Raw genomic sequence first — 12,974 nt, 5'->3', positions numbered from 1 at the left:
GTCTTCCTTCCAAATTTAATTCTGTTGAGCCATTTCTAAGGATATATTGCCTTCCTTCCTTTTGGAGGAATGTACAAGGCAATGCACCTTATCTTCATAATTCCAAAAAGCCATATTGGGGATTGTTGGTTAGAGGTCTTTAAATCTAAACAAGAGAGGCATTCATTTAGGACAGTGATCGGCAAACTCATTAGTCAACAGAGCCAAATATCAACAGTACAACGATTGAAATTTCTTTTGAGAGCCAAATTTTTAAAACTTAAACTATATAGGTTCTTATTAACTTAATTAGGGTACTCCTAAGCTGTCCTTTGCTAAAAAACGTCCTCAATCTGATTGAGGTACACTCAAGGGGCCAAAGAGCCACATGTGGCTCTCGAGCCATAGTTTGCTGACCACGGATTTAGGACCTGAACCAAGAACAGAGTCAGTCACAAAGGAACTCATGCCCCTAGTGATAAACAGATGCATATGATTGATTTTAATAAGATTTAACAATAATTAATCCTTTGCACTCCAAACCATTCTGGACATTGGCTACCAGCTACTCGACGCTACTTTGCGGCGGACACATGCGTTGAATTAACTCATTTCCCCGTAATCACTAATAAACTGCAATGTCCCCCCTGAGAAGGGACATCCGAGTGATATGTTAGAATTCCGATGTCCCCTGAGAGGGGACAGCGGAGTGCAAAGGGTTAAATTATGTCCCATACAAGAGAATGGGAATGGCCTTTTTTGAAGTCTTCCTGAGCTGCTTCCTTCCTCCCGACCTTGCCTTCACACATCTCTTCTTTTTATAACCTTACATTAGTGGCACTCTTAGGCATGAAGGTGAGCCAGAAGCTTCTTGGAATATACTTCCTCAGGCAGCTGCATTCAGGTGCAGAGCCACAAAACAAGCATGGGATTTCGGTGGGAAGTCCTGTGCTAACTATTTCTGGCTCTCAGCAAGTTGGCCATTAACAGTAATTCTAAGCCTGGCTGAAAGGGTAGCAGATGGCACTGCTCAGAGGGGACCCAGATGATAAAAACATGGTAGCAATTTTTCCCTGGGTAATCACACAGTTTAGGGCAGTGGTTCTCAACTGGGGGACATGTGGCAGTGTCTGGAAGCATTTTTGGTTGTCAATCTAGGAAGTAGAGGCCAGGGATACTGCTTAACAGGAGAGTGCCCCACAAAAAAAAAATGGCCCAGCCCAAAAATGTCAGTAGCGCCAAAGCTGTGAAACACTGGTTTAGATTCATTCATTTGTTTCTGGCAAAATAGGAATAACTGGGATGTTTCTTCCCTTTATGTAGCAAATGACTGCAAAATTTCTTATATATTTATGTCCCGATCATTTTATTTATTTATTTTTTAATATTTTTTTATTGATTGATTTACAGAGAGGAAGGGAGAGAGATAGAGAACTAGAAATGTCGATGAGAGAGAAACATTGACCAGCTGCCTCTTGCACACCCCTACCAGGGATGTGCCCCCAACCAACGTACATGCCCCTGACTGGAATCGAACCTGGGACCTTTGAGTCTGCAGACCAACGCTGTACCACTGAGCTAAACCGGTTTCGGCTGTCCCGATCATTTTAACGCATAGCTATGCTGGTGGTGGTAACTCTTCTGCACTCAAAACATGGTAGCTTTTTTCTGGCTGCTGGGTTGTAAGTAACTCCACTAAATGCTGTCAGGAAAGAAGGCTTATATTTAAATGCATAGGCTGTCTCGTGTTTATTACTGTTCAGAAAACCTATGAAGATCGTTGTTTCCTCCCTTTCTTACCTTGGAATCTTTTGCCAACAGGACTACGATGCAATGGTAAAGCTGGTAGAAACACTGGACATGCTGCCTATGTGCGATTTGACAGAACAAGATAATATTAAATTCCACTATGCATTTGCACTGAACAGGTAGGGATGGTAATGTACGAACTGCATAGAGTTTTGAAATAAGCCACCTGTTAAATTCTGTTTCCTTCATTTACTCAGTGCTCATTGAGTATGAGCCAGATCATGTATTCAGTGTCAAGGTTATGAAAATGGGCAAGGTCTTGGTCTTCAAGGACTTTATCTTTAGAACAAATATTCTACCTGTGTGGTTAGCATGTAATTAAAGCTTGCTAGCTCAGAGCGATAAAGGTCTTAATGAAGGTTTGTCCAAAGTGTTATGAACACATAGCAGAGGGAGGAAGTCATTCTGCTTGGGCATTTTCTGGGGTCTTTTAAGCAGGGATTTGAAGACTTACCTCAAATTAGTAAGAATTACCTCATACCCCTGGCCTGTATTGCTCAGTGGTTACAGTTTTAGCCCATTCATAGAGGGGTGTCAGGCTCGATTCCCAGTCAAGGGCATATACCTGGGTTGCAGGTTTGATCCCCAGCCCCGGTCTGGGCACATGCAGAAAGCAACCAATCGATGTGTCTTTCTCACATTGATGTGTGTCTCTCTCCCCCCTCCCTCCCACCTTTTCTCTCTCTCTGAATAACAACGTAAAAATATCCTTGGTGAGGATTAACAACAACAAAAAAGAATTACTTCATGGGCAGGAGAGAGTTGGGATGGAGGTGGTGAAAAGGCCATTCCACTTGACCAGAACTGAAGAGTGAGCATAGAGTGCATGTGCAGTGTGTCTGCAGGGAATAGTTAGTGTGACCAGAACACAAGTTACAGGTAAAACAAATGCATGCAATCTGATCCTGAATTTTCTGTAAGTATAATTTGGCCAGCTGTCAGCATAGTTATAGTAGGATCTGGCATTAGGTACACTGTTGAGGAAGTTTAGGGAATTGGGATTTCTTTTCTTATACTGAAAGAAGAGAAAATAGTGGTGGGCAAATAGTGATTTTTCCTGCATTACAGTTGACCTCTAAGTCTCATGCCCATATATTAGTTACTAAAGGTTAATAATAATGAATGATGTTTGGCCCTAAGATGGCAAGGTCTCCCTGTACTAGAAAAGCTATCTTGAGCTGGCCAGCTTTTCCTCCTGATAGCTTCCACTTCACTGTATTCAGAAACCCATTCAAGACTGCTTCAAGTTTCCATGGAGCTGTTAAACGGCTTGCCTTTCAGTGGTATGAAATTCTTTATGAGCAATTTTTATTTGCTGCTGCTTTTACAGACAGGATTTGATTAGATATGCTAATGTGGCAAGAAGATTCTGACTAGGAATCCAGGCAGCAGGCAAAACAATGGTCTGGAAAAATAACAGAATCAAAGCCCTAGGTTAAACCCAACAAAGCTTGCCTGTCATAAAATTAGAATATACTCGTTTTACTCCCTGCATTTTTGGGTAAGGTGACCAGACATCCCACTTTTGGCGGGACAGTCCTGATTTTTAACAATTTGTCCCGAGGCATTTTAAAAAGTCCCGATGTTTAAAATGCCGCGGGATGCAGGACAAATTGTTAAAAATCGGGACTGTCCCGCCAAAAGCGGAATGTCTGGTCACCTTATTAGTAAGCTCCTGTGTCTTGATTCGGACATTCATGATCTTATCACATGAATCTTTCAGGAACAACAGCACAGGTGACCGTGAGAAGGCTTTGCAGATCATACTCCAGGTTCTGCAGAACTGTGACAGCCCAGCCCCTGACATGTTCTGCCTGTGTGGAATGATCTACAAGGACATCTTTTTGGATTCACACTGCAAAGATAATGCCAGCAGAGACAGCGCCATTGAGTGGTAAACCCTCAGCCCTAGTCAATAGCATGTGCATTTCTGCAAAGAACAGTTGCAGTGGCTAAAAAGTCACATCTCTTTCCTATATGTGTGTGTGTACTTGTCTGCTGGCAGTGAAAAAAACATGCTATAAATGTGGTTTGGGAATTTCCATATTCCTTTTCCCTACGGAAATCATTAGAGACAGGGATTTTTTTTTTACTGATGACATTCTTCCCAAAAGTTCACTCATTTAGAGGGGCAAAAAGGAGGATTGGCATGCTCCTTCCCAGCTACTCTTTCCAGAACCTTGTTGTATTATTGTCAGGCATCGTCTTTTCAATGAACTATTAATTCATTTATCCATCCATCCATCCATCCATCCATCCAACAAAGGTTTATTGGGGTTTACTGTGTGTGTGCCAGAAACTTTTGTAGACGGTAGGGATAAACACATAGCAGATGCACCTTGCATTGCTAGTAAGGGAAATCAGACAAAGTAAAATATATAGGATGTGAGCTAATGGTGAGGGCTTTGGGGAAAAGTTGAGCAGTCACCTTGTCTGACCTCTTCCTAGATAACTTTTCATTTTAAAAGAATATGAAAAAAATATATAATAGGATATGGAATTTAAAATCCCCAAAACATACAGGGGAAAAGGTTGCAATTTTATTGGAAGTTTGTTGGCTGGGTTTGGAAGGACTATCTTGATATCCTCTGGTCACTCTGAGGGTACTTGTATAATGCCCCAAAGTTCATAAAACCAGATATTTTAATGGCCTTTAAAATTCTCACTTCCACAATTAATATTTTGTTGGAGTTTAATTCTCTTGTCACACAAGTGACAAAACAACTTCTATTTTAGATGTCCTTGGCATACTTTATTGATCAGATCCTTTTTTCTGATCATGGTACTCATAGTCACTCATGGAAGAGAAATAAGTTTTTATGTATAGAATAATGAATAAGAATTAAAAGTGGTACTGTTAACCTTTTGGTATAAACATGGTATTCATAGTTTTGTGTCTTTATCCTAATGTAGTGGTCGGCAAACTGCGGCTTGAGAGTTACATGTGGCTCTTTGGCCCCTTGAGTGTGGCTCTTCCACAGAACACTGTGGCCTGGGAGAGTCTATTTTGAAGAGGAAGCATTAGAAGAATTTTAAGTTTAAAAAATTTGGCTCTCAAAAGAAATTTCAGTCGTTGTACTGTTGATATTTGGCTCTGTTGACTAATGAGTTTGCCGACTACTGTCCTAATGTAATAGATCCCTGCCCTTTCTGTCACTTTATGCCACTACTCTTATCGTTTTTTAAACTCCTGGTGATTCCATTTTGTGAAATGAGAAAACAAACAAATGGCCTATAGAGAAATAGTCTATAATTGATGCAATTTCTATATAGTAAAAAATGCTCCACGTACAAATGGAATCTAACTCTGAAAATAAGATTTGGACATCAAATTGTGGACTCCTTTTTGCGGTAGGATTATAATAGGTTTTCAATTTCTTTTGTATACTTGCTATTATGACATTTTAAAGATGTTTGAGTTCTGCATATAGCTGTTTGTAAAGATTGGGAAGGAAAGCTGGAAATCAGTAAATTAGAGTAATATAAATTTTCATGAGAAGGTAGGTTTGTACCATATTCACACATTTTTTCTTACCATAATAAGATGATATAATAATAACTGAGTGGTTCTGTAATTGTAGGTATCGCAAAGGTTTTGAGCTCCAGGCATCTCTTTATTCTGGAATTAATCTTTCAATTCTACTGATAGTTGCTGGACAGCAATTTGAAACATCCATAGAACTAAGAAAAATAGGTAAAGTTACTTATTATTGCAAATGTTGATGCTTTGATCACACAAGTTCAGCATTAAAAATTATGGTCACAAAACTAGCATTAAATTTCAGAAGGAAGAATTACTCTGATGGCTCACCTGAGACAGTAGTCAAAATAAAATGCCATTTTTTTCCCTATCTAAAGGCTCACATAATGTATACTAATAAAAGGGTAATATGCCAATTAGAACTGGAGACCTTCTGAACATCCTTCCAGACAAAGCCATGGTAGTGGGGCCAAGACAGAGGTGGTTAGGGGTCATCAGGCCAGGAGGGAAGGGCAGTTGGAGGTGAGCAGGCTGGCAGTGGAGGGCAGTTGGGGCAAGCAGGCCAACAGGGAGGGCAGTTGGGGGTGAGAAGGCTGGCAGGGGAACAGTTGGAGGCAAGCAGGCCAGCAGGCAGAGTGGTTAGGAGCGATCAGGCAGGCAGGCAGATGAGTGGTTAGGAGCCAGCGATCCCGATTATGAGAGGGATGTCCGACTGACTGTTTATTGGGCCTAAACTGGCAATCGGACATCCCCTGAGGGGTTCCACATTGGAGAGGGTGCAGGTCGGGCCGAGGGACACCCCCCCATTCATGAATTTTGCGCACTGGGCCACTAGTATGATAGAAACTAGAAATATTTTTATAACTTTATAATTTATATACTTTTTTTATAATTCATATTCTTAAGGTATCCAACTGAGCAGTATGTTGGGAAGAAAAGGGTGCTTGGAGAAAATGAGCAATTACTGGGATGTGGGTCAGTTCCTCAGCGTCACCATGTTGGCTAATAATGCCGGGAAGTTCATCCAGGCAGCAGAGAAGTTGTTCAAATTGAAGCCTCCAATCTGGTAAGTCTTGTTTGTGCATTATCATTATCCTTCTCAATATCAGATCATGTCTTGAAATGTTTCTTCCAGGATGGAAAGGTATAAATGCAAAAAACAATAGCAATTACTATGTTCCTCCTTCTGACTTCTTCATTAGAGCAAAAATAGGGCAGAAAGAACAACTCTGAGGGGTCACTTGGTTTTATGTGAATGGAGGGAAAGACAGACATACGCACATACAGAATATATTTTTTCTTACTGTATTTACAAGATAAAACTTTGTCCTGTTGATTTCTTCAGGTCATCCAGGTCCTCAAGAACAAAACATTCTCTGATATATGTTGTGCATTTGTGAGAAAGCAGATCATAAAGCTGGAAAAACAACAAGAAAATGATTTTCTGCCTCAGTGGTTCTCAAACTGTGGCATATGGTAGAATCATCTGTATGACCATTGCATTTTTCTTATTTAAGACAGAAAATGCTTTCCAGGCTCTGCTCTGAACACTGTGTGCCTAAATTGAGGTTTAGACCAATTTTGGTAAAAAGTCATATAGTATGGTTTTGTTGAGTAAAATTATTTTGTCCACTATTTGGGTTTATTTTAATTAAGTATATGGCTGCCAAATGATTAAGAAGTACTCACTACACAATATTAATTTAAGTAAAAAGCTTTCAGGAAACTTCTTTGAAAGGAAGTAGAATTGAACTCACTTTCTTTGGGAATCTAATTTATTGGTGCTTGTGATTTTTCCAGGTACCTACGCTCATTAGTTCAGAATTTGTCTTTAATTATGAGCTTCAAGAAACTCGTTATCGTACCGTCATCCAGGAGAGAACAGCTTAACTTTTGGTTAGATATAATTTTCGAAGCATCAAAGGAAATTGCTGATGGACTCAGATTCCCAGTAAGATATGCTAAATTTGTTTCTTTTTTAAAAATGAATCTTTATTGTTGAAAGTATTATAGATGTCCTCCCTTTTTCCCCCATTGATCCCCTCTTCACTCCCATTCCCTCCCTAGGCTTCCCCCCCCCCTATTGTCTGTGTCCATGGGTTATGCATGTATGAATGTGAGTTCTTTGGTTGATTTCTTCCCTCCTTGCCCCTTCCCTCTGAGAATCCTCAGTCTCTTGCATGCTTCCATGCCTCTGGATGTATTTATCAGATTATTTTTTTCATTAGATTCCACATTTAAGTCAGATCATGTGATACTTGTCTCTCTGGCTTATTTTACTTAGCATTTGTTTCTTTAAGATAAAAATAAAAAGAAACGGGGGATTGGTGCTATCTAATTATAGAATACTCGGAAAGAGAAAAAAAATCCTTAGAGTAATTAAAAATGTTAAACTATTCATCAATCTTATATGGAATCAACCAGTGATAGATCAACTTACCAGAAAACGGGTATAAGATTGAGCCTTGAGCAACATGGGTTTGAACTGGGTGGGTCCAGTGGATTTTTTTTTTCAATAAATACTGTATTCTCTAATATAGAGTGATTTTGTCTTCCATGGGACATTTAGCAATATCTGGAGACATTTTTGGATGTCACAATTGTGGGGAAGGTGTTGCAACTGTGGGGAAGGAGTAGAGGCCATGGATGCCACTAAACATCCCACAGTACACGGGACAGTCCCACCTCCCCCATACAGAATTGTCCGGCCCACAATGTCAGTAGTGCCAAGGTGCTCTAGAACAGTGCAGTATTAATAGTGAAATTTTGAAATTCAAAGCAGTTTCCTGTTGGGCTTTGTTTTATCTCTAGTGCCACAAATTACTTTCTAAAACTTTACTGAAAAACAAAATTGCTTTTATCTTTTTATTGAATTTTTGTTGCCTCTTATAAGGAGGCCTAAGTAAGATATCCTAAGCATTTTGGAAACAACTTCAAATAATTGTGTTTCATATTTATGCCATGAGATTTTGTGAACATGTAGCATTAAAGAATCTCATTAAAAAGCTATTAACAGATTAACTTATTTGAAATGATAATCTCTTCCTAGGCTTAGCAATCTTAAACATTCTGCTTTATTTATTTTAGAAATTCACTCTTTCCTGTACATTCTGCTCCCCTCTCCACCTTCCTCTCTCTCTACCCCTACAGTATAAAACATGGCTGACGTGACCTCACTTTTTTATCCTCTTGCATTTTTTCAGAATTGGTACCTACCTATGACCATCTAGTTTACGTCCTCATTTCTCTCAAAAACTATAGCATCCCTCTTTTTTTCTGTCACTTACCAATCAGGCCTTTCATGACTATCCTGTCTAAAGAAGTCCCTCCCTCCAACTCTAACCTTCATTCTGCCTTATTTCTTCACAGTTTTATATGATACCATGTTGCATATCCCTCTCTGTTCCTCCATCTGCCCCATCAGAACAATGGCCTCCTGATGGCAGAGACTCCTGTTGTGGGCTGCTCTGTCCATGGGTCTTAGAGCAGGGTTACAGGTCCTTCATGAGTGTTTGTGGAGTACACAGCTTCCCACTTCCTCAGTAGGCAGTGTGACCTATTTTGTGTATTTCAGTGCATTACAGAAAGCCATTCTTCTTCTAGGTTCTGGTGATAGAACCAACAACCAAAATCTACCAGCCATCGTATGTCTCTATAAATAATGATGCTGAGGAGAAGATGGTTTCTCTATGGCTTGTCTCACCCCCAGAAATGGTAAGAAAAAAAGATCATCAACAACTTTTTCTTTATTCTGAGGTTCCCTCAGCCCGGTCTGCACCCTCTTGCAGACCAGGAGCCCTTGGGGGATATCTGACTGCCACTGCTGCTGAGCTCACCAGCTGTGAGCCCAGCTCAGGGCTTCTGGCTGAGCTGGGCTCTCCCTGTGGGAACACACTGAGCACCAGAGGGCAGCTCCTGCATTGAGTGTCTGCCCCCTGGTGGTCAGTGCATGCGCGTCAAGCAACCTGTCATTCCGCCTTTGGTCAATTTGCGTATTAGCCTTTTATTACATAGGATAGGATTACATAGACACAGAAAAGTACATCAATCATAAATTATGGATTTTGACCAAGTGAACATACGTGGGTACTCAGTTCAGGTCAAGAAAGAGACCCACCAAAACCCTGTTCATGCTTCCTTTGTGCCTCTTTCCGGACACTATCTCCATGAAGCACTCTGTTCTCAGTGTTGTAATTCTTATACCAGAGACCAACTTTGCTTATTTTCTTTGTATCATTGCTGGCACTGTGACACAAGACTTTTCAAAATTCTGACCTGTAATTTCCCTATTCCATTGATACAGGTACAAAATATAGATAGCTTATGTTATGACATGTAGTTGTAGGAAAAACTAATCGTATTAAGGTTACTCTTCATACTTTTGCAGCAAAATTGTTTGGTCTCATGGAATTCTTCAGACTTTGCCTACTGCATTTGAATCCTATAATGGCCCTTAATGGAAATTTCCACTGGTACATCTTCCACCTTACTATCGATAGTTGTAAATGTTTTACTTTGTTTGTATGAAGTTCATAATAAGAACTGGAAAAGAACTATATAAGCATCAACTATTAGTTTTCCTTGACTGATGAAATGTTTCATACAAGTGCTTATAGTTGTCAGAGCATAAATCTGAGAGAAATATAAATTGCCTTTTTTCTTTGAGAGGAAGCCTTTGTTTTTGCCCTCAATTTTGAAATTCTGCAGATTGTGAAAGCAAGCGTATTTGCCTAGCGTGAGATAACATTTTTCTACACAGTGTTTTTTGCATTTTCCCCCATGGGCTATGAATGTGGGAGAGATCACACGTATGCACATGTTCACCCATGCACAGCATCTCCATAAGATGAAATTAAGTTGTGTTTATTAGCCAAGGATACAGGAACTTATGCTGGTCAATGTATAACAACCAACTCTCCCACAGACACAAGAGCAGAGGGGTGACTTGTCATGCTTGCTGATTTCTATGGTATAAATTCTCCATCCGTGGCCACTTTCACACAAGCTACATCGGGTCACCAAGTGTGAGATTGGGAAGAGATCTGAGAAATTGGCCTTCCCAAGCTGTCACAAGCTGCAGGCAGCACACTGATGCGAGGTCGCATGGGGCAGAGGCACTGCAGCACTTCTCCCTCAGCTCCTCCTGAGCCCCACCAACACTGTCCCCACAGGCAGGGCCGTTGGATTTGGGAAGCCCTTTTTTAGGGGTACCTTTTATACTGATGTCAGAAACAGGACAAACTTTCACAAGAAGTGTGTGCTCTTAACACAAAATTGTCATAGACACTCAAGATTCCTCCCCAAAAGTGGGGCCCAGAGGATCTTGGGAGCATGCCTCCCTCCGGCTTTCTAGCCCATTTCTCCACAGCCCACTCAGGGCTCCTGACTCTGTCACGGAAAGCTACAATCTTGACGGTATTTACTTATAGTGATGTAGATATGATTAAATATCCCCTCTCAGGAAAAGATTAGGATACTGTTTTACAGAAGGCTCGAACAGTTGTGGCTTTCCTGACCAAGTACTCAGTGACAGTTGACCCACCAGGACACCAAAGCAGAAACAGTGCATCCAGTTCTGCCCTCCCTACAAAAGTTCCTGACAAGCTCCACTTGCAAATATGAAAGAGCACATACTACAGTTTCATTTATGTAATATTCCAGAACAGGCTAAAGTTTCTGTGGCAATAGAAAGCAGAATAACAGATACTATTCCATCCTACTGTCCCCAGGCTGGCACTGTAGGGCTCACACTGGCACTTTTGCTTTCATCCTTCTTCCTCCCTGGAATTTCTTTTTCTGATTACCCAGGTTTAACTTTTATAAAGTCATTTCTGACCACCCTTCTACTGAATGTCTATAGCTGTGGTTCTCAACCTTTCTAATGCCTTGACCCTTTAGTACAATTCCTCATGTTGCGGTGACCCCAACCATAAAATTATTTTCGATGCTACTTCAAAACTGTAATTTTGCTACTGTTAATGAATAGTAATGAAAATAAATGTTTTCCGATGGTGAGAACCGCTGCTATAGAGCCTAAGACCATCGAAAACACATATTTACATTACGATTCATTAACAGCTAAATTACAGTTATGAAGTAGCAACAAAAATAATTTTATGGTTGAGGGTCACCACAACATGAACTGTATTAAAGGGTCGCTGCATTCGAAAAGTTGAGAACCACTGGTCTATAGGCTACTCCATTGCCTGTATCATGTACAAAGTACATCCTGTCATTTATTTATCAGTTTTCCTAAATGTCTCCCCAACTACATTGCCAGCCCATGCATGACTTCTATGTTTTTATACCCATATGTCCTACAAATCAGGCCCCCTCCCCAAATGCCTATTGATTATGACATAAAGGGAAAGAGGGAAGGTCCCTATTGTTTACTTTCTTAACTAGTAAACCTCCCAAATTGAGAAGTTCCCTAAAGGTATCCTAGAGTAAACCTATTATCTGGGAATACTTTGAAAACTTATGTGGCTGAGCTTTCTACATACATGCAGCCTCTTGCTGGGCATGTGGGACAGACAGGGCTCTCTTGTATCTGCCCTGGTTCATATTTCTTTACCTGAATCCAAAAGGCAGACTCCTGCTCTGCAACACTACTCTCTTTCAGTGCCTTTGAATACGCCTTTCCTTTGAAATACACTCAGTCTCTCTACATTAGGGGTGTCGAACTCAATCAGAGAAGGGGCCAAAATCTAAAATCCAGCCTAAATCGCGGGCCGAATGGTTTACTGAACAGTCATAAACTGTCATTGTGATGGAAACGCAGCGGAGTGCAGTGATGACAGCGCGGTGCGGGCCACATTGCAAGCCTGGCGGGACGGATTTGGCCTGCAGGCCTTGTGTTTGACACATGTGCTCTACATGGTCGGGTCTGCTGTCATGGCTCTCATCTTTTACAGCCTTAGGTGGCTTCCCATCTCAGAGTAGAAGCTGAAGTCCTGATGATGGCCTCCAAGGCCCTGTGTGATCTCCTTCCTGAATTCTCCAACCCCCTCTACCGTTACCCCTCACTCAGTCAACTCAGACCCCTCCTTACTGGTCCCCAAACAGGCCAAGCACACTGCTACTTCAGGGCCTTTGCCCGTGCTGTTTTCTCTGCTTGGTACTGTTCCCCCAGATATCTGCATGGCTCATTCCTTCACCTTCACTTTTTCTGTTCAAAGTCATCAGGCCTTCCCTGAAGATTTGGTTTAGCATAGTGACCTCCTGCCCCACTTCAGTGCCCTCCCTGCTTTATTTTTCTTTGCAGCACTCTTCATCCTCCATCATGCTATTAATTTGCTATTTATTGTCCATCTCCCTGTATCGTATGCCCCATCAAGGCAGGGACATCGTTGTTCTCTGTTATATCTTCAGTGCTTGTACCTTGCCTGGCTCATAATAGGTGCTTAATAAACAGGTATGAATGGATCTTTTCCTATTGGGAACCATATGCCCAGTTGTTCCTATTGTCATGGCTTCAAGAAATTTGTCACCCAACTGCTTGTAAGTGTTCTCCTGAGTGATATGCTCAGTCATTTGGCTCTTACACTTCTCTTCTGGGGGGCAGGAGGATTTAGCTGGTAATTTGTGATATTCCTCAGACTAATCAAATGTATTTCCTTATTTTAAATTATTGTTGTGATATATTGGTAATATCGTCTATGGCCACTGAAACTGGGATTTCAGACATTCCTTCTGAGGCCCAGTT

At 41.0% G+C, this 12,974-nt stretch overlaps 1 protein-coding gene across 1 annotated transcript in view; it reads left to right on the top strand.

Moving 5' to 3' along the window:
- Positions 1 to 12,974, top strand: part of MAP3K15 (mitogen-activated protein kinase kinase kinase 15) — a 60,502-nt gene that overhangs the window by 13,090 nt on the left and 34,438 nt on the right. Inside the window, exons 6-11 of the mRNA XM_036440079.1 lie at positions 1,801 to 1,907; positions 3,512 to 3,682; positions 5,370 to 5,482; positions 6,176 to 6,335; positions 7,070 to 7,220; positions 8,873 to 8,983. Coding sequence (XP_036295972.1) covers positions 1,801 to 1,907; positions 3,512 to 3,682; positions 5,370 to 5,482; positions 6,176 to 6,335; positions 7,070 to 7,220; positions 8,873 to 8,983 — 813 coding nt within the window. The remainder of the gene's footprint in view (positions 1 to 1,800; positions 1,908 to 3,511; positions 3,683 to 5,369; positions 5,483 to 6,175; positions 6,336 to 7,069; positions 7,221 to 8,872; positions 8,984 to 12,974) is intronic.

Source organism: Pipistrellus kuhlii, unplaced genomic scaffold (assembly GCF_014108245.1).
Source record: "Pipistrellus kuhlii isolate mPipKuh1 unplaced genomic scaffold, mPipKuh1.p scaffold_m20_p_16, whole genome shotgun sequence".
Lineage (NCBI taxonomy): Eukaryota > Metazoa > Chordata > Mammalia > Chiroptera > Vespertilionidae > Pipistrellus > Pipistrellus kuhlii.
This window is presented reverse-complemented; position numbering and strand designations above follow the sequence as displayed.